The 22,640-nt window shown below is 44.1% G+C and overlaps 1 protein-coding gene across 7 annotated transcripts in view; it reads right to left on the bottom strand.

The window, feature by feature from the left end:
• YTHDC2 (YTH N6-methyladenosine RNA binding protein C2) overlaps positions 1 to 22,640 on the bottom strand; it is a 226,407-nt gene that overhangs the window by 194,565 nt on the left and 9,202 nt on the right. For 3 of the 7 annotated variants that reach the window (XM_073551903.1, XM_073552039.1, XM_073552099.1), the window contains exon 1: positions 19,152 to 19,179. The exons of the other annotated variants lie outside the window; for them this stretch is intronic. In XM_073551903.1, the coding sequence (XP_073408004.1) occupies positions 19,152 to 19,164 (13 nt within the window). In that variant the 5' untranslated portion in view covers positions 19,165 to 19,179. Of the gene's footprint in view, positions 1 to 19,151; positions 19,180 to 22,640 lie in introns of those variants that run through there. 7 annotated transcript variants of the gene reach the window in all.

The following is a 22,640-nucleotide window of genomic DNA, read 5'->3' as shown; positions in this document are numbered from 1 at the left end:
CTGCTGCATTTTTTTCCGCTATGCGATTCCGCAGCATTAGCACAGCAGGTGTGGAATGCCATAGGAATGCATGGGGTGTGTTCTGTATGCGTTTTCGCGGCAAAAACGCATACAATCCGCAACGTGGGTACACAGCCTAAAGGTCTGCACTTGTCAATGGACAAAAAATATTAGAATAGTTGTAATCATACATAAATATTGCACAGAACAGCATCTGCATTATAAGAAAAAAACAATACATCTGTTGCATACAGACTAAGCGATCATATGAAGGCCAATTTGAACAATTGCCATATAGTATCTTTACAGTGTCTTGAAAGAGTATTCATACCTCTTGAACTTTTCCACATTTTTTCATGTTATACCCACAAACTGAATGTCATCCGCTCAATGCCGAGTTTTATTTCCTATTGACTTGCATTGGGGTCGGGTTTCGGACGAAACGCCGACTTTTTTTTGCCCTAGTCGGACCAGTTTCATCTGAAACGAATTTTGTTTCATGAAACCCGATCCGACTAAAGTCGCTCAACTCTAGTGGGGATAACTCTGAAACACTTCAACAAATCCCACTGATTTTGAAAAAATTTTTCATGGCTCATTATAATTTATGATACTGGTAAATTTAGATTGATATGTTTTGTGTTTATTTATAAAAAAATATCAGAAACTTGACAAAAATGTAAAAAAAAAAAATGCAACTTTCAAACTTTGAATGATTATCCCTTTAATCAAGATAGTCATACCACACAAAAACATTAATAAATAACATTTACCACGTCTGCCTTACATCAGCACCATTTTTAAAATGCTAATTTATTTTGTTAGGCTTTTCGGAGATTTAAAAATGCAGATGTAATTTTTCATTTTTTCAAGGAAACTTACAAAATTTATTTTTTTGAGGGACCTATAAAGGTTTGAAGTGACTTTGGGGGTCCCAATCATGATACCATTTAAAAGACATCACCCTTGACATATTGAAAACTGCTGTCAGGTAGTTTATTAACCCTTCAGGTGATTTTAAGGAATTAATGAAAAGTGGTATAGTAGGAATGAAAATGTCACTGACTTCTGAACTGACCGCTATAGCCGGGAGACTCTATTGGCCACTATTTGGCCATGAACTGCTTTGGCAAACATCAGGACCACAAAATTATGATTTCGGTGTGTCAATTAGGTTAAAGGTGGAGCCCCCACAATCTATTAACCATTTATTTGATATAGTCACTTTTGACAGCAGCAACTAAGTGGGAAAACAGATATGGACGGTGTCAGTACTGATCGTTTGTGATACAGCAAGTTGTCAGCTATAGTGTACAGCCGTCAGCTGCTAGACTGTCACCTGTACGGGGATCTCAGGTCAGTAAAAAGACGTACTGGATGTCAGTAAGGGGTTAAGTCTGTACTTTGACTAGGCCATTTGCACACATGAATATGCTTTGGTCTAAAAGATTCCATTGATGTCCAGCAGAATGTTTAGGGTCGGTGTCCTGCTGGAAGGTGAACCTACACCCCAGTCATAAGTCTATTGCAGCCTCTAAAAGGTTTCCCTCCATGTTTGCCTTTAGGCTATGTGCACACGTTGCGGATTCCGCTGCGGTTTTTTCCGCGCGGAAACGCAGGTAAAACCGCAGGTAAAGTGACATGCGGTTTTCCTGCGGTTTGGTCTGCGGTTTTGCCCTGCGGTTTCACATCTCTACTACGTTAAAGGTGTGAAACCGCAGCGGAATCCGCAGAAACAATTGACATGCTGCGGAAAAAAAAACGCAGCAAAACCGCGCGGAAAAAAACGCACCGTCAGCACAGTGTTTTTGAAACCACATAGGGTTTCATTGTACTGTACTTGGTCAGCGGAACTGCTGCGTTTCCGCAGCGGCAAAAACGCTGCGGAAACGCAGCAGAATCCGCAACGTGTGCACATAGCCTTAACCTAGCTCCATCCATCTTCCCATCAACTCTAACCAGCTTCTCTGTCCATGCTCAGGGTGATGTCTAGTGTTAGTTTTCTACCACAAATAGTGTTTTGCATTCAATCCAAAAGTTCTACTTTGGTCTCATCTGACCTGAGCACTTTCTTCGACATGCTAGCTGTGCCTCCTACATAGCTTTTTGCAAACTGAAAATGGGACTTCTTATGGCTTGTTTTAAAAGATGGCTTTCTTCTTGCCACTCTTCCACAAAGGCAAGATTTCTGGAGTAGATGACAAAGGACTTGCTCGCATGAGCGTATAACACGGCCGAGTGCTATCCAATGTTTTGTCGCATAGCACTCAGCCCAATGCTATACTGTGGGGCAGTGCAGATCTGCAATTTTTTTCTCATGCCAATTCAGCATGAGAAAACAAATCACAGCATGCTGCGAGTGCATCAGGTGATCAAATCCCGTGAAAGTCTATGGGTGCGTGTGAAACATCGGACTGCACTAGTATGTCATGCAACTGAAGTCCGACATGTGTGACTCAGACAAAGGAGAAATTAATTTCTCCACCTTCTTCACACCTGTGCTGTGATTCTCTAATGCGAGAGAAACAGATCACTATATGGTGACACTAGGATCAAACTTTGGCAGTTTGATCCTAGTGACATTAGCATAATTGGCTTGATTCCCTCACAAGAGAAAAATCTACGGCTATGTGACTCCAGGCTAATAGTTGTCCTTTGGACAGATTCTCAGAACTGAGCTGTGGATGTCTGCAGCTCAGAGAGTGTGACAATTAGCCTCTTGACAGCTTCTCTAATTCGTGCTCTCCCTAATTGTGATGTCAGTTTAGATGGATGGCCATGTCTTAGACGATTAGCACAGTTGTGCCATAAACCTTCCATTTTTAAAGGATGGATTGAACAGTGGTCTGTGAGATTTTCAGAGCTTTGGCTATTTTTTACAACCTAAACCTACTTTACTCTTCTCCACAACTTCATCCTTAACCGTTATATCAACCAATGATCCAACAATAACATGTGCTTATAAAGCATAGAAGAAACCCATCTGTTGCACCACTCCCAGGTAAGGGTAATTGGTCGGTGCACTGCACTAAACACACACAAGGAAAAGTCACACAACAGAAAAAGCACAAACCAGAAAATTATTACTGAAAAAACTAACAAAATTTATTTAAATTTACAAGTTAAAGGGAATCTGTCACCCCATTTTAGCACTATCAGCTGCGCCCACCGCCATGAGGGGCTTATCTACAGTATTCTGTAATGCTGTAGATAAGCCCCCGATGAAACCTGAAAGATAAGAAAAAAAGAGTTAGATTAAACTCACCCTGGCGTTCGGTTCGGTCCGGTCAGATGGGTGTCGCCATCTTGCCCGGCGCCTCCTCCCATCTTCATACGATGATGTCCTCCTCCTTGCTTCTCCCTCGGCTCCTGCGCAGGCGTACTTTATTTGCCCTGTTGAGCAGAGTACTGCAGTGCGCAGGACCTCTCTGACCTTTCCCGGCGCCTGCACACTGCAGTACTTAACTCTGCCCTCAAAAGGGCAGATAAAGTAAAGGGCAGATAAAGTAAGCGTGCGCAGGAGCCAAGGGAGATGCAAGGAGGAGGACATCATCGTATGAAGATGGGAGGCGCCGGACCGGACCGTGTCACCCACCGCACACAACTCCACCCCCCGATGAGTATAATCTAACGTGTTTTTCTTATCTTTCAGGTTTCATTGGGGGGGCTTATCAACAGCATTACAGAATGCTCTAGATAAGCCCCTGATGGCGGTGGCCCCAGCTTATGGGGCAAAAATGGGGTGACAGATTCCCTTTAAAAATGAACAGTCTATAGTAACCTCAGATAAGAGGGACACTTGAGGCTTCCCAACTCCTTGAAACACACTAAAGAGTATACAGTATCTAGACCAATCCATGCAAAATAAAGTGCTATGTGCTATAAACAGAAAGTGTGATCAACCTAATTCATATCTCCAATCCAGCATGGCAATCCATTGCTTATGGTATGTATTACATATGGGAGTCACAAGTGACTGACATACAGCCAATTGCGCTAGAACTATACATAAAGAGGTCCAAAGATTATTCTCAAATTTGTACTCACTATGTGTGTGGAGTCCGTGCCGTGTCCCTCCACCCCGACGTGTGTTTCGTCCACACTTCAGATATCTGGTCTAGATACTGTATACTCTTTAGTGTGTTTAAAGGAGTTGGGTAGCCTCAAGTGTCCCTCACATCTGAGGTTACTATAGACTGTTCATTTTTATATTGTGAATTTAAATACATTTTTTCACTTTTTTCAGTAATAATTTTCTGGTTTGTGCTTTTTCTGTTCACTCCCTAACTTGGGAATGGTGTAACAGACGGGTTTCTTCTTTCATCCTTAACCTGTTTGGTGTGTTACTTGGTTTCATGATGCTATTTGATGCCTAATGTCCTCAAGTAAACCTCTGAGGTCTTCACAGAACAGTTGTACTTAGAATAAATTAAATTACGTGAATTTTGGAAGCAATTGGTGGTCACTCAGGATTTTATTTAGGGGTATTAGACTACAAGGGGACAAATACAAATGCATCTCACAACTTTCAGATTAAACTTTTTTAAATAATATGAAAACCATGTATCAATTCCTTTACACTTCAGAAATATTTGCTACTTTGTATTTTTGCATGTCACATAAAATCCTAATAAAATACATTTAAATTTGTGGGTGTAATGTCAAAGAGGTTGTCCAGTACGTTACCTCCTAATGATTTGAACAGGAGGCAGATGTGCGATTCCTGGCAGCGGGCACTGTCAGAAGGCGGAGCAGCTCCGCAATCGTCAGTTCAGGCCGGCGGCCGCTGATCGGCGGGGGTACCTTACTCAAACCGATCAGACATTGATAACCTGTCACGTGCCCCGTCCTGAGTGACACGGCCAGCAGGCCGGTAACTGATACAACAGGACGCGTCACGTGTAATTGTCCTATGTGACGCGGCCCGCAGGCCGGTAACTAATACAATAAGACAAAGGAATAGGGAAAACCTGGGTAACAATAACAATGGTGGCCCTGCGATAGGGAACGGGGGACGTGGAGACCTCCTGCACTCCCCTGAGTCAGTGTCTCTACACTCCTAACGTTCCCTAGGCCAGTTCCGCACCGGGCGCCGATCAGGAACCTAAAAACCCTGACTCGCCCTGCACCTAAACCCTCACTAGGGAATTGGTCAGTGCACTGCACTAAACACACACAAGGAAAAGTCACACAACAGGGGAACACCACTTAGCTTTGCTCAGTTGCCTACGCTCCCAGCAACAGAGCCCACCACCTGCGTGCATCCTTTCCTCTACCGAGTCCAACATCTGGGTGCAATGTCCAGCAACGGATCTTTTCAGCACCATAGTGCAGCCTTGGAGCAAACAGAGTCCACACCTGCGTGCAGCTGTCCCGAAACAGAGTCCAGCAAAAGAGTCCAGCTTTTCTGCCAAAGAGTCCAACATTTTGAGTCCAGCTTTCCGCAACCGACTCCAGCATTCTGAGTGCAGCTCTACACCATAGCTGCCACTCCACCAAGCAATGCCAGCCCTCCTTGCAGACACCATAGCTGACACTCCACCAATCCATGCCAGCCCTCCTATGCAGACACCATAGCTGCTACTCCAGCACTCTGACTGGGCTGCCCGTGACACTCCTTCAGCTCCATTCTTTACCCAGGCTTGCTTGCAAATGAGGAACTTAACACCAACATTGATTAACACACCTGATACTCTCTTATAGAGCTACCACACCTGTTACATAATTACGTGCACAACTAAGGTAACCAAAGTGCAATGACCCTAATGGCCACCGGGGGGAAAACTACAACGAAATCACCACAGTGAAATGACCCTAATGGCCACCGGGGGCAAAACCAAAGGAAAAAAAAGGTTACTTTGTGCATTTAATCTGTCAGATCCAACCTGGATCGTGACCTAACCTATCCTGACACTAGGTCATCAATGATAAAGTAAATGACAAAGTCTTTAAAAATGTGGAAAACATCACAAGGTATGAAAACCTTTTCAGAAAAATGTATATGTTTCTACTGGCAGCAGAGATGAAGATGGATTGATGGTGAGGTGCAAATCGGTCCAAGCACTGACTGGTCACAGCTCTCCCACCTTAAGCGTGACAGGCTTATAGAAATATAAAACTGTCACGCTTGCTTCAGGAGCAGGGATGAGAAGACAAGTGAAAGTTTGGGTTCTGGTACCCGACCTTTACTTCAAAGTTCAGTTCAGATACCAGAATTGTATCCAAACTTGAATCTGAACCCCTTTGAAAACCATGGGGAACCAAACTTAGAGAGTGAGAGAGATAATTTTCCAGCTCCAAAGAGTCCGGTACTTTTAAGTTTGGGTTCACTCATCTCTAGTCATGAAACCTGCAGCCACTCCTTGCAGTGTGGCCCAAGTTTGGAACGAGATCCATGGATGTCTGCATGAGCCATAAAATAGTTTAAATATAAAAATATCCAGACTCATTTTATATATCATGTAGCGGTGAGGAAAATCACCTAGTAACTACATATACAGTCATTTGTTTAAGTTTGGGCACCCCTATTAATGTTAACCTTTTTTCTTTATAACAATTTTGGTTTTTGCAACAGTTTCATATATCTAATAACTGATGGACTCAGTTATATTTCTGGATTAAAATGAGGTTTATTGTAATAACAGAAAATGTGCAATCTGCATTTAACCCCTTCACCCCCAAGGGTGGTTTGCACATTCATGACCGAGCCAATTTTTACAATTCTGACCACTGTCCCTTTATGAGGTTATTATAACTCTGGATCACTTCAACGGATCTAGGCGATTCTGAGAATGTTTTCTCGTGACATATTGTACTTCACTTTAGTGGTAAAAAATTTTCGCTATAGCTTGCGTTTATTTATGAAAAAAACAGAAATATGGCGAAAATTTTGAAAATTTTGCAATTTTCAAACTTTGAATTTGTATGCCCTTAAAACAGAGAAATATGTGACACAAAATAGTTACTAAATAACATTTCCCACATGTCTACTTTACATCAGCACAATTTGGGAAACAACATTTTTTTTGTTAGGAAGTTATAAGTGTTAAAATTTGACCAGCGATTTCTAATTTTTACAACAAAACTTACAAAACCATTTTTTTTTAGGGACCACCTCACATTTGAAGTCACTTTGAGGGGTCTATATGGCAGAAAATACCCAAAGTGACACCATTCTAAAAACTGCACCCCTGAAGCTACTCAAAACTACATTCAAGAAGATTATTAACCCTTCAGGTGCTTCACAGGAGCAGAAGCAACGTGGAAGGAAAAAATGAACATTTAACTTTTTAGTCACAAAAATAATATTTTAGCAACAATTTTTTTATTTTCCCAAGGGTAACAGGAGAAATTGGACCCCAAAAGTTGTTGTCAAATTTGTCCTGAGTACGCTGATACCCAATATGTGGGGGGGAACCACTGTTTGGGCACATGTCGTGGCTCGGAAGTGAAGCCCCTAATGTACCTAAACAGTGGAAAACCCCACAAATGACCCCATTTTGGAAACTAGACCCCCTAAGGAACTTATCTAGATGTGTGGTGACGACTTTGAACCCCCAAGGGCTTCACAGAAGTTTATAACGCCCGGGCGTGAAAATAAAAAATCATATTTTTTCCACAAACATGATCATTTAGTCCCCAATATTTTGTTTTCCCAAGGGTAACAGGAGAAATTGGACCCCAAAGGTTGTTGTCAAATTTGTCCTGAGTACGCTGATACCCAATATGTGGGGGGGAACCACTGTTTGGGCACATGGCAGGGCTCAGAAGGGAAGGAGCCCCGTTTGACTTTTTCAACCTAAAATTGGCTGGAATTGAGATCGGACGCCATGTCGCGTTTGACGAGCGTCTGATGTGCCTAAACAGTGGAAACCCCCCACAAGTGACCCCATTTTGGAAACTAGACCCCCTAAGGAACTTATCTAGATGTGTGGTGAGCACTTTGAACCCCCAAGTGTTTCACTAAAGATTATAATGCCCAGGCGTGAAAATATAAAATCCTGTTTTGTTCCCACATAAATGATCATTTAGTCCCCAATTTTTAATTTTTCCAAGAGTAACAGGAGAAATTGGACCCCAAAAGTTGTTGTCCAATTTGTCGAGAGTACCCTGATACCCCACATGTGGGAGAAAACTACTGTTTGGGCACACGTCAGGGCTCGAAAGGGAAGTAATGACGTTTTGGAAAGCAGACTTTGATGGAATGGTCTGCGGGCGTCATGTTCCTTTTGCAGAGCCCTTGATGTTCCTAAACAGTAGAAACCCCCCATAAGTGACCCCATTTTGGAAACTAGACCCCCTAAGGAACTTATCTAGATGTGTGGTGAGCACTTTGAACCCCCAAGTGTTTCACTAAAGATTATAACGCCCAGGCGTGAAAATATAAAATCCTGTTTTGTTCCCACATAAATGATCATTTAGTCCCCAATTTTTAATTTTCCCAAGAGTAACAGGAGAAATTGGACCCCAAAAGTTGTTGTCCAATTTGTCCTGAGTACCCTGATACCCCACATGTGGGAGAAAACTACTGTTTAGGCACACGTCGGGGCTCGAAAGGGAAGTAGTGTTGTTTTGGAATGCAGACTTTGATGGTCTGCTGGCGTCATGTTCCATTTGCAGAGTCCCTGATGTGCCTAAACAAGAAAAAAACCCACATATGACATCATTTTGGATACTAGACCCCCAAAGAACAAATCTAGATGTGCCCCCAACTAATCTAATGTAAATTAGTAGTGCATGGAGGTGTGGTACAATTTGAAGCAATCCTTCATGCACAGGCCAGGTTTTTCGGGGCAGGTGTCGCATTGATAAGTGGTGTCCCTGCGTATTCCTTTTTTGTAACACACTCGACACCTTTTTTGCGGCTTACCTTTTCTTGGGATTGGCGGGACCACCCCCGGAAAATGCTGACCTGGGACAATACGAGCACCTTCAGTACCAGAAGTACTGGGGCCCGCTCCTTCCTGAGCGCCAAACATCAGGGCCTTAACCACTACCTCCTGGAAATGAAGGTACGTCGTATCGCTGGGGCATGCACATTGTGACAGCAGGAATGCGTTGAGCATTGCCATTTGGACGATGTGCACGGCCAGCTTTTTGTACCACGCCTTGGCCTTCCTCAATGCATTGTACGGTTGGAGGAGTTGATCGGAGAGATCAACTCCCCCCATGTTTTTGTTGTACCCCACTACACATGTCGGTTTGCGGACCTGTGTAGAGGTACCCCGTACAGTGCAGAGGGTACTGCCATCACCGTGTATGGTGGTCAAGAGATAGACATCTCTCTTGTCCTTGTACTTGACCACCAGCAGGTGGTCGCTACATTGGTCTCTGCTCTCAGCTTTTCGGAGCATCTGCCCAAGTAGCGTCTTCGGGAGGCCTCTCTGATTTTTGCGGACAGTACCGCAAGCTGCGGTACCTCGCTCAGAGAGGGATTTGTAGAGTGGGACACTGGTATAAAAGTTATCAGTGTAGAGGTGATAACCTTTATCCAGCAGTGGGTGCACCAAATCCCACACAATTTTCCCACTCACTCCCAGGAAAGGAGGACACTCAGGGGGTTCAATCCGGGTATCCTTCCCTTCGTAAACTCTAAACTTGTGGGTGTACCCTGAGGTACTCTCACACAACTTATAGAGTTTGATTCCGTACCTGGCCCTCTTACTGGGCAGGTATTGACGGAATGGCAGCCTTCCCTTGAAGTGAACCAAGGACTCATCCACGCAGATGTCCCTTTGGGGCACGTACACTTCAGCAAACTTTTTGTTGAAGTGTTCGATGACCGGCCGAACTTTGTACAGACGGTCAAAGTTGGGGTCATCTTGTGCGGGACACTCTGCATTATCAGTATAATGCAGAAACTTGTGGATGGCCTCAAAACGCGTCCGGGCCATGACCATTCGGAACACTGGAGTGTTGTATAAAATATCAACACTCCAATATTGCCGAATTTCCGGCTTCTTCAGTATCCCCATATGGAGGACCAGGCCCCAAAACTGCGTCATTTCAACTGCGTCTACAGGAGACCAGTTTGAAAATGTTGAACGCGGGTTTTGCTCCAAAAATTGATGAGCGTACAAATTAGTTTGCTCCACCATGAGGTTAACAAAATCCTCAGAGAAAAAGACTTTGAAAGAGTCAATTTCTGTGAGGCCGGTGGTGTCAAACTTGATTCCTGATTCTGCCACAAAATCAGGAATCAGAGGCTCGTAATTTTCAGGGGGCGAGGTCCATACGGGGAGCACTGGGTCAGCTGCGGGCATGGTGGGCGCTGCCTCATCTTCTGTCCTGGAGCGTCTACGTGGCGGTTCCGCAGGACCCGAGGAGGAAGAGGAAGAAGAAGAGGATGAAGAATCCGAAAAATAAAGAAAAGTCGGATCGTCATCCAAATCGCTATCAGTGTCGGAGGCAAGTATAGCATATGCCTCCTCCATTGAAAAGCGCTGTTGGGATGAATTTGATGACATTTTTGTGTAAATATGGTGCTTGGGTGTACACTTATTGAAAACTGTATGTGTACGTGAGGGGGGGGGAGTGATTGGTGTAAACTTTCTGTAAAGAAAAAGCTGTGGAAAAAAATCTAAAACAGCAGGCCCTAGCTGATAAGTGTCACTTATCAAAACTAGGCTGCTGGATGTGTGTGTGGAAAAAAAAAAAAAGGAAAACGACAGGAACAAACTCTGATAAGTGAACTGTGTCACTTATCCAAGTTTCGCAGCTACGGGATGTGTGTACGGAGGGGCTAAGGAAAAAAAAGCGAGCTCGAGTGTTGATCGGTGAACTGCGTCACCAATCAACGCTCTGCGGCTGCGCACGGAGGTGGCGCAAAAGTGGGGTGGAGGGGGGTAAAAATAGGGGGAAGGGGGATGGGGGATTGGGGTGGATGAAGAGAGATTGGGCAGGGATCAACAGTTAGGGTTGTAGTTAGGTGGCACAAAGGGGGTGAAAAAAATGAAAACGGCAGGCACAAGCTTGGATAAGTGACGTGTGTCACTTTTGCGGCTGCGGGATGTGTGTACGGAAGTGGCGCAAAGGGGGCTAAGGAAAAAAAAAGCGAACTGTGTCACCGATCAACACTCGCTGGCTGCGCACGGAGGTGGCGCAAAAGTGGGGTGGAGGGGGGTAAAAGGGGGGTGAAGGGGGGTAAGAGGGGGGTGGAGGGGGGGATGAAGATAGATTGGGCAGGGGATCAGGGATCAATTAACACTTACAGTTGTAGTTTTCTTTCTTCTTTCTTCTGCAGGGATTGTGATGCTACAAGCTGTGGCACCACAATACCCAGCACAGGAGCTCTTGCTGCGTCCGACCTCTCTGCAGGAATCCTCAGCTAGAGTGAGGACCCCTGCAGACAGGTCAGACAGGTCAGAGGCAGGTCACAGAGCGGTCACATCGCTGCTGTGACCTGTCATTGGTGGGATCGAATGATTACATCGATCCCACCAATCCCTGATCTGCCTGGTGACCATGGCAACTGCCTAGAATCGGAGCGCACAGCTCCGATTACTAGGCAGGTCATGCCCAGGTCACCAGCAGGGCACAGAGCGGTCACATGGTGACCGCAGCTGTGCCCTGTGGTTGGCGCGATCGCCGATCTAATCGATCGCGCCAGCCAACTCCTGCAGGCCCTGCTGGGCCTGCATCAGGCTCCAGCCTAGGATCGGTGCTAATATAGCACCGATCCTGGCCGGTACTGGCAGGGCACAGCGGCGATATAGCGCCGCTGTGCACTGCGATTGGCGCGATCGATCAGATCGGCGATCGCGCCAATCCGGGTGCTTTTTGCCGATGCCTGGCGTTGCCAGGCACCGGCTCTAGGATCGAGTACATCAGTACTCGATCCCAGCCTAGGACATCATTGTTTCAGCCAAGCTGATTGGCTGAAACAATGAGAAACGCTGCGATTGGCTATTCAGAATTGAACAGCCAATCACAGCGCTCTGGATGCCGGGGGGGCGGGATCGCAGCCCGGGATGCCGACGCCATGTTTTGTAAGGTGAGATGGCGTCGGAATTTTAATGCGATCGTCGCGGTATCGCATTAAAGGGCCCGACGTACTATCCCGTCCACGGTCATACGGGCCCGTGTACCATTGACAGGATAGTACGTCGGATGTCAGGAAGGGGTTAAACAAAATTTGACCGATGCAAAAGTATGGGCACCTCAACATAAAAGTGACATTAATATTTCGTAGATCCTCCTTTTGCAAAAATAACAGCCTCTAGTCGCTTCCTGTAGCTATTAATGAGTTCCTGGATCCTGGATGAAGGTACAGTATTTGTGACCATTCCTGTTTACAAAACAATTACAGTTCAGTTAAGTTTGATGGTCGCCGAGCATGGACAGCCCGCTTCAAATCATCCCACAGATGTTCAATGATATTCAGGTCTGGGGACTGGGATGGCCATTCCAGAACATTGTAATTGTTCCTCTGCATGAATGCCTGAGTAGATTTGGAGCGGTGTTTTGGATCATTGTCTTGCTGAAATATCCATCCCCTGCGTAACTTCAACTTCGTCACTGATTCTTGCACATTATTGTCAAGAATCTGCTGATACTGAGTTGAATCCATGCGACCCTCAACTTTAACAAGATTCCCGGTGCCGGCATTGGCCACACAGCCCCAAAGCATGATGGAACCTCCACCAAATTTTACTGTGGGTAGCAAGTGTTTTTCTTGGAATGCTGTGTTTTTTAGCCTCCATGCATAACACCTTTTTGTATGACCAAACAACTCAATCTTTGTTTCATCAGTCCACAGGACCTTCTTCCAAAATGTAACTGGCTTGTCCAAATGTGCTTTTGCATACCTCAGGCGACTCTGTTTGTGGCGTGCTTGCAGAAACGGCTTCTTTCGCATCACTCTCCCATACAGCTTCTCCTTGTGCAAAGTGCGCTGAATTGTTGACCGATGCACAGTGACACCATCTGCAGCAAGATGATGCTGCAGGTCTTTGGAGGTGGTCTGTGGATTGTCCTTGACTGTTCTCACCATTCTTCTTCTCTGCCTTTCTGATATTTTTCTTGGCCCGCCACTTCTGGGCTTAACAAGAACTGTACCTGTGTTCTTCCATTTCCTTACTATGTTCCTCACAGTGGAAACTGACAGGTTAAATCTCTGAGACAACTTTTTGTATGCTTCCCCTGAAAACCTATGTTGAATAATCTTTGTTTTCAGATCATTTGAGAGTTGTTTTGAGGAGCCCATGATGCCACTCTTCATAGGAGAATCAAATAGGAGAACTACTTGCAAGTGGCCACCTTAAATACCTTTTCTCATGATTTGATACACCTGGCTATGAAGTTCAAAGCTCAATGAGGTTACAAAACCAATTTAGTGCTTCAGGAAGTCAGTAAAAAGTAGTTAGGAGTGTTCAAATCAAGAAAATGATAAGGGTGCCCATACTTTTGCACCGGTCAAATTTTGTTTAAATGCAGATTGCACATTTTTTGTTAGTACAATAAACCTCATTTGAATCCAGAAATATAACTGAGTCCATCAGTTATTAGATATATGAAACTAAAATAGCTGATGCAAAAACCAAAATTGTTATAAAGAAAAAAGGTTAACATTAATAGGGGTGCCAAAACATTAACATATGACTGTACCTTCATAATCAAGTGCAGCATAAATCAGAGAAACACAGTTTATAAAAAAAATATACAAAATTTTATTGACACCATATAACAAGTACAAAGACACAAAAACAGTTCAAAGATGTGTTTATGACAAAGACACCAGAAATTGGGGCACCCAACAGCATAAATAAATAATATCTATCAGATAACAATAAGTGCCATTAATAGGTTAGAGAGAAAGCTTCCGAGTTGACAGATTAAAAAGGTACCCTATATCGGTCATATATAAAAGAGGAACACATGAAAAATTCCTATAAAGTATAAGCGTGTGCAATAATGAGGGAACAGGGCCTCCAAATATATAAGTTACAGTGATATACATATAAGTTACAGGGGAGCGTCCAGGGTGGCACCACAGCATATCGGTGATATTCAAGTCTGCCTCTCTGTTTTTTCCTACCGTTTGCTTGTTCGGTCACTTTTTCAGCGTTGTTTTGACATAGGGCGGGCTCATGTAAAAATAGTCACAAACTTTACTGTGTGGGCTGACTCTTATTAAGGTAGTCTCCTATTGACACGTGACCGGTACAGGCTATCACTGTAACTTATATATTTGGAGGCCCTGTTCCCTCATTATTGCGCACGCTGATACTTTATAGGAATTTTTCATGTGTTCCTCTTTGATATATGACCGATATAAGGTACCTTTTTAATCTGTGTACTTGGAAGCTTTCTCTCTCACCTATTAATGACACTTGTTGTTATCTGATAGATATTACTTATTTATGCTGTTGGGTGCCCCAATTTCTAGTGTCTTTGTCATAAACACATCTTTTAACTGTTTTTGTGTCTTTGTACTTGTTATATGGTGTCAATAAAATTTTGTATATTTTTTCTATAAAATCCTATGTTTCTCTGATTTATGCTATAAATTAGTTTCAGTGGACGGGTCAAAAGTCAGACTCGTTTATCAATAATATATCAATGATTACAAACTTTAAGTAAACCTAATGTTATTTATTCATTAATTTTCCTTTGTGTTATTTATTCATTAATTTACTTTTTTTTTTTTTTTTCTAAAAGCATTCAAGGAAAGCTGCCAACTGCGTCTAGCACATTGACCCTATTGGGATATCTGGAGTTTATGCTTAGGAATTCTGGCAGTAAAGAAAAAAAAAGTCACTACTGGGTATGGCAAATGATAAAGAGTATTGTTACTGCTTGTGAATTTTAAGCTCAGAGGGAACTACCAAGCCAAAAATATCAGGTATCAAATTAATGAAGAGGAAAATATGTGAAGATGGACAGGTTGTGGAACCACTGCACATGAAGCCAGCAAACCCTAGCACACCTGAGACAAACAAACCCATGGATACATTGCCAAGCAACATTTCAGAAAACCTCTATTTCTTGACTACAGTTTGTTGCTAAAAAAACAACTGTGCTTTATTCCCTCTCTCCGGGTCCAGTGCAGAGTCTCCTCTGCAACTACCGATAGCTGTTGTTGTCTGTAGCGCCGTCATCACATGGATAACGCTGCAGCCAGTAACTCAGCTCAGTGGCTCTGCCAGAGTTGATGACATAAGCAGTACTGTGGAAAAGTTCTAAATAGGTGTGAAAACAAATCTGCAAAGTAAGAATGATTTTAAAACTACTAATGTTAATAGGATGCATTTTGTTAATCAATAAGAATAAAATGAATGATCAAAAGAGAAATCTAAATCAAATCAATGTTTGGTGTGACCATCTCCCACCCCAGCTCACTCCTACCTACCACACAGCCAGAAATCTACAAGCCATTAACCCTCAGACACTTTCAGATTCCCTACACTTATCACTGTCCCCAATCTCCTCTTTTTCCTGTCCTAATCTGGCTGTTCATCACTACAATGACACTCTTACAAGCACCCTTGACCAAGTAGCTCCCCTGACCCTCAGAACCTCCAAGCACAGAGTAAAACAGCCCTGGCTCACATCACAAACTTAACTTCTCCAGCGATGCTCTAGGAGTGCTTAACACCTATGGAGAAAAAACCCGCAGACCAGAAGACTTCATCCACTTCAAATTTATGTTAAGAACCTACAGTGGGGAAAAAAAGTATTTAGTCAGTCAGCAATAGTGCAAGTTCCACCACTTAAAAAGATGAGAGGCGTCTGTAATTTACATCATAGGTAGACCTCAACTATGGGAGACAAACTGAGAAAAAAAAATCCAGAAAATCACATTGTCTGTTTTTTTTTCATTTTATTTGCATATTATGGTGGAAAATAAGTATTTGGTCAGAAACAAGCAATCAAGATTTCTGGCTCTCACAGACCTGTAACTTCTTCTTTAAGAGTCTCCTCTTTCCTCCACTCATTACCTGTAGTAATGGCACCTGTTTAAACTTGTTATCAGTATAAAAAGACACCTGTGCACACCCTCAAACAGTCTGACTCCAAACTCCACTATGGTGAAGACCAAAGAGCTGTCAAAGGACACCAGAAACAAAATTGTAGCCCTGCACCAGGCTGGGAAGACTGAATCTGCAACAGCCAACCAGCTTGGAGTGAAGAAATCAACTGTGGGAGCAATAATTAGAAAATGGAAGACATACAAGACCACTGATAATCTCCCTCGATCTGGTGCTCCACGCAAAATCCCACCCCGTGGGGTCAGAATGATCACAAGAACGGTGAGCAAAAATCCCAGAACCACGCGGGGGGACCTAGTGAATGAACTGCAGAGAGCTGGGACCAATGTAACAAGGCCTACCATAAGTAACACACTACGCCACCATGGACTCAGATCCTGCAGTGCCAGACGTGTCCCACTGCTTAAGCCTGTACATGTCCGGGCCCGTCTGAAGTTTGCTAGAGAGCATTTGGATGATCCAGAGGAGTTTTGGGAGAATGTCCTATGGTCTGATGAAACCAAACTGGAACTGTTTGGTAGAAACACAACTTGTCGTGTTTGGAGGAAAAAGAACACTGAGTTGCATCCATCAAACACCATACCTACTGTAAAGCATGGTGGTGGAAACATCATGCTTTGGGGCTGTTTCTCTGCAAAGGGGCCAGGACGACTGATCCGGGTACATGAAAGAATGAATGGGGCCATGTATCGTGAGATTTTGAGTGCAAACCTCCTTCCATCAGCAAGGGCATTGAAGATGAAACGTGGCTGGGTCTTTCAACATGACAATGATCCAAAGCACACCGCCAGGGCAACGAAGGAGTGGCTTCGTAAGAAGCATTTCAAGGTCCTGGAGTGGCCCAGCCAGTCTCCAGATCTCAACCCTATAGAAAACCTTTGGAGGGAGTTGAAAGTCCGTGTTGCCAAGCGAAAAGCCAAAAACATCACTGCTCTAGAGGAGATCTGCATGGAGGAATGGGCCAACATACCAACAACAGTGTGTGGCAACCTTGTGAAGACTTACAGAAAACGTTTGACCTCTGTCATTGCCAACAAAGGATATATCACAAAGTATTGAGATGAAATTTTGTTTCTGACCAAATACTTATTTTCCACCATAATATGCAAATAAAATGAAAAAAAAACAGACAATGTGATTTTCTGGATTTTTTTTCTCAGTTTGTCTCCCATAGTTGAGGTCTACCTATGATGTAAATTACAGACGCCTCTCATCTTTTTAAGTGGTGGAACTTGCACTATTGCTGACTGACTAAATACTTTTTTTCCCCACTGTATAACGCTGCCCTTCACCTCGCCAAACAGACCTACTTCACCACCCTGATCTCCTCACAAGCCAACCCCAAGAAACTTTTTGACACTTTTCACTCCCTTCCTCAGGCTAAAAGCACAAGCCCACTTTACAGAAAAAATAGATAATATCCGTCAGGAAATCTGCTCCCAACCACCAAGTGCTGTGACTCCCATCCTTTCCTGCATCTCCGCTGGCTCACTTTCCACATATGATCCCATCACAGAAGAAGTCTCCAGACTCCTCTCTTCGTCTCATCCGACCACATGCACTACCGACCCCATTCCCTCACATCTCCTCCAGTCTCTCTCTCCAGTCGTCACAAACCACCTAACTACAATCTTTAATCTCTCCCTCTCCTCGGGCATTTTCCCATCCTCCTTCAAACACGCCATCGTTACTCCATTACTAAAGAAACCCGCTCTCGACCCATCCTGCACAAACAACTACAGACCAGTCTCCAGTCTCCCCTTCATCTCTAAACTTTTGGAGCGCCTACTTTACTCCCGCCTTACCCGTTACCTCTCCACTCACTCCCTTCTAGACCCTTCACAGTCCGGCTTCCACCCCCTACATTCGACTGAAACTGCACTCAAAGTGACCAATGACCTTCTGACAGCAAAACGTAACGGTGACCACTCTGCTCATTCATCTTGACCTATCTGCAGCTTTCGATACTGTTGACCACCATCTCCTACTCTCTAGGCTCCACTCACTAGGCATTAAGGACACTGCTCTCTCCTGGTTCTCGTCCTCTCTGACCACTCCTTCAGTGTTTTGTTCTCTGGCTCCACGTCATCTCCTCTTCCTCTTGCTGTCGGGCTAGCTCAGGGCTCAGTCCTTGGCCCCCTTCTTATCTCTCTCTACACGGCCCCAATTGGACATACCATCAGCAGATTTGGCTTTCGGTACCATCTTTATGCTGACGACACACAACTATATACGTCTTCCCCTGACCTTACCCCTGCTGTACTACAGAACGCCAGTGACTGTCTGTCCGCAGTCTCCAATATCATGTCTGAAACTCAACCTCTCCAAAAGTGAACAACTTCTGCTCCCGCCGTCTACTAACCTCCCTAAATCTGACATTTTCCTCTCCGTGGGTGGTACCACAATAACACCCCAGCAGCAGGCGCGCTGTCTGGATGTTATGTTTGACACCAATCTCTCCTTCACATCCCATATACAATCTCTTGCCCGCTCTTGCCGCTTACACCTAAAGAACATCTCTAGAATTCGCCCTTTTCTCACCATTGAAACAACAAAAACCCTCACTGTAGCATTGATCCACTCTCGCCTGGATTACTGCAACGCTCTATTAATTGGCCTTCCCGTCACTCGACTATCCCCTCTCCAGTCCATACTTAATGCAGCAGCCAGATCGTCCATCTGGCTAATCGGTACTTGGACGTGTCCGCTCTTCGTCAGTCATTACACTGGCTGCCCATTCATTATTGGATCCAATTCAAAGTACTTGTTCTCACCCACAAAGCTCTCCACAGTGCGGCACCCCCCTACATCTCCTCCCTCATTTCTGTCTATCGGCCTAGCCGATCGCTGCACTCTGCAAACGACTTTCAACTAACCTCTGCGCTATCCGTACCGCCCACTCCCGACTCAGAGACTTCTCCCATGCTGCTCCTATCCTCTGGAATGCTCTACCCCAAGAAATTAGGACTAACCACAATTTGCATAGTTTTAGGCGCTCCCTCAAAACACATTTGCACAGAGCAGTCTATCACGTTCATTAATCAAAGTCATTCTATGTGTAAGTGTGCGTGTGTAGCCCATTCATCATCTCCATCCATACTTCATTCCCTCAAGATGGCTGGACCTTCATTGTAAATACACAATTGTAAATAGTATACATACCTGTACTTTGCATCTCTCTCACCTCATAGTAAATTGAAAGCTCTCACGAGCAGGGTCGTCTTATTTTGCTTTAATTATTGCATTGTTAACGTTGTTACTTATGACTTGTGTTTTGAAACTGTAAAGCACTGCGGAATATGTTGGCGCTATATAAATAAAGATTATTATTATCTTTTGCCTTCAAAACAGCATCAATTCTTCTAGGTACATTTACACACAGTTTTTGAAGGAACTCGGCAGGGATTTCTGTGGAACTCGGCAGGGATTTCTGTGGATGTAGATTTTTGAAATCCTTCTGTCTCTTCGCGTAATCCCAAAGAAATACAATAATGCGGAGATCAGGACTCTGTGGAGCCATATCATTACTTCCAGGACTCATTCTTTACAATGGAGATAATTCTAATCCCCTTAAAGACTGCCGATACGCCTTTTAACGGTGACAGTTAATGGTACTTATTCCTCAGTGCCGCTTTTTAATGGCGCTGAGAAATAAGGTTATAGCGCGCCCTGTTATTAATGGGTCACCGAGGAGGATGGTAGGAACAGGCTAAGCCACCAGAAAACCAGAGAGGTTGGTAACTAAGCGGACTGCAGACCCCTGATCCTATCCACACAACTAGCAGTAGCCGTGGAGCGTACCTACGATGCCCTAGACGAAATCGGCACAGCCGGAGAGCTAACTAAGCCTAAAGCATACTAATAGGGAATTTAGATTGTGAGCCCCATCGGGGACAGTGATGATGATGTGTGCAAAATGTAAAGCGCTGCGGAATATGTTAGCGCTATATAAAAATAAAGATTATTAAAGCAAGAAAGGTGAAATCTAAACTGCCCATGAGCAGACCCCAAAGGAATAGATAGCCCCCAAACATATATTGTCGGTGAGACAAGACAAAACACAAATGCAGGCAGAAAAATAGACTGAGCAAATGATGGGGCCCAAACTGACTAGACAGGATAGGAAAGGAAAGACACTGTCTGCAATCACGCAAAAAAAACCCTGAAAAATCCAACACATCTGATGTACAAAAAACACTGAAGTCACACGACTTCGCCCCCACTATATCAGCACTCCGGTACTAACTGAAAGCAAAGCAAAAGAGAACAATATAACAGGGGACTGAACAAACTGACACAAGCAGTAACATATGGAGCGGTTGTCCAGCACAGCCCCCAGCAGGAGCAAGCAGAGATAGACAAAACCAGATCAGATGCAAAAGAATCACTTAGCTGAACAATGCAGGAACAGGGCAGGAGACATCAGACCTCTGAATGCACAGGAAGCAATCACCAGCAGGGATTGCAGGAAGTCTCCAGACTTAAATACCTCAATCCGTAACCCCAGATCTTCAATCATCATCATCATCATCAGGTGGCAGATCTCTGTCAATCTGGCCAGCTCCACTACCTCCAGTAACCACCGGAGAGAGCAGGGGGAGCTTCGGCTCAGAAGTCTGAGCCAGGGAATTCACAACAGCGCCCCAGCATTGGAAAATCTCTGGGGTCTCGGCAACCGGAGGTAGCCGAGACCCCGGAGAACGTGATTCGGGTCGGTTTTTACTGACCCCAGTTTTGCAATCACCGTTATTCATGTAATATGGGAGGGGGCTAGTATTAGGGTTGGGGCTCGGGTTACAGCTAGTGATAGGGTTGGGCTAGGGTTAGGTTTGGGGCTTGGGATGGGGCTAGAAATAGGGTTACGGTTGGGGCTAGGGTTGGGGCTAGGGTTAGGGCTGGGCTGTGTTGGAATTAGGGTGGTGTTGGTATTAGGGTTGTGGTTAGAGTTATGGTTATGGTTGGGATTAGGTTTAGGGGTGCGTTGGGGTTAGGGTTGGGGGGTTTCCACTGTTTAGGTACATTGGGGTTTCCAAATGCATCATGGCGTCCGCCATTGATTCCAGCCAATTTTGCGTTCAAAAAGTCAAACCGTGCTCCCTCTCTTCTGAGCCCTGACATGCGCCCAAACAGTGCCTTTCCCCCACATATGGGGTATCGGCGTACTCAGTAGAAACTGCACAACAAATTTCGTGGTCCATTTTCTTTTGATACCCTTGTGAAAATAAAGTTTGGTTCCAAAGTAAAACTTTTGTGACAAAAAGTAAAATGTTAATTTTTTTCCTTCCACATTGTTTTAGTTCTCGAGAAGCACCTGAAGGATTAATAAACTTCTTGAATGTGGTTTTGCGCACGATGAGGGGTGCAGTTTTTAGAATGGTGTCACTTTTGGGTATGTTCTCTTAGGGTACGTGCACACGCTGCGGATTAGGTGCGGATTCATCCGCGCGGATTTTGTACAATCCGCAGGTGAAACCGCAGGTCAAAAGACCTGCGGTTTTACCTGCGGATTGCTCTGCGGTTTTGCCCTGCGGTTTTTCATCTCCTCAATGGAGGAGATGGCAAACCGCAGGAGAATCCGCAGAAAGAATTGACATGTCAATTCTTTCTGCGGATTGAAAACCGCAGATAATCCGCGCGGAAAATTCCGCACCGTCTGCACTGCGGTTTTTGATTCCCATAGGGAATCATGGTACTGTACACCGCAGCAAAAACTGCTGCGGAACCGCAGCAAAATCCGCAGCGTGTGCACACAGCCTTATATTGACTCCCAAACTCACTTCAAACGTGAAGTGGTCCCTAAAAAAAAATGGTTTTGTAAATTTTGTTGGAATTGTACTTCATGATAGTGGTAAAATTTTCTCGATATGACTTGCGTTTATTTGTGAGAAAAATGGAAATTTGCTGAAAATTTCACAATTTTCAAACTTTGAATTTTAATGCCCTTAAGTCACAGCGATATATCACACAAAATAGTTAATAAATAACATTTCCCACAAGTCTACATTACATCAGCATAATTTTGGAATCAAAATGTTCTTTTCTTAGGAAGTTATGAGGGTTAAAAATTGACCAGCAATTCTCATTTTTCCAACAAAATGCACAAAACCATTTTTTTTTAGAGACCACATCACATTTGAAGTCAATTTGAAAGAAGATACCCAAAAGTGACATCATTCTAAGAACTGCACCCCTCAAGGTGCTCAAAACCACATTCAAGAAGCTTATCATTAACCCTTCAGGTGCTTCACAGGAATTAAAAAAAAAGAAAAAAATTAACTTTTCTCACAAAAAATTACTTCAGATCCATTTTTTTTTTATTTTTACAAGGGTTACAGGAAAAAATGGACCTCAAAATTTGTTGTATAATTTCTCGTGAGCATGCCGATATCCCATATGAGTGAGAAAACCACTGTTTGGGCGCTCGGCAGAGCTCGGAAGGGAAGGAGCGCCATTAGACTTTTTCAATGCAAAATTTGCTAGAACAATTGACGGACGCCATGTCATATTTGGAGAGCCTCTGATGTGCCTAAACAGTGAAAAAACCCCACAACTGACACCATTTTGGAAACTAGACCCTTCAAGGAACTGATCTAGATGTGTGGTGAGCACACTGAACCCTCAGGTGCTTCACAGAAGTTTATAACATTAAAC

Source organism: Dendrobates tinctorius, unplaced genomic scaffold, assembly GCF_039654945.1.
Source record: "Dendrobates tinctorius isolate UK_male_01 unplaced genomic scaffold, ASM3965494v1 ptg000003l, whole genome shotgun sequence".
NCBI classification, from domain to species: Eukaryota; Metazoa; Chordata; class Amphibia; order Anura; family Dendrobatidae; genus Dendrobates; species Dendrobates tinctorius.
This window is presented reverse-complemented; position numbering and strand designations above follow the sequence as displayed.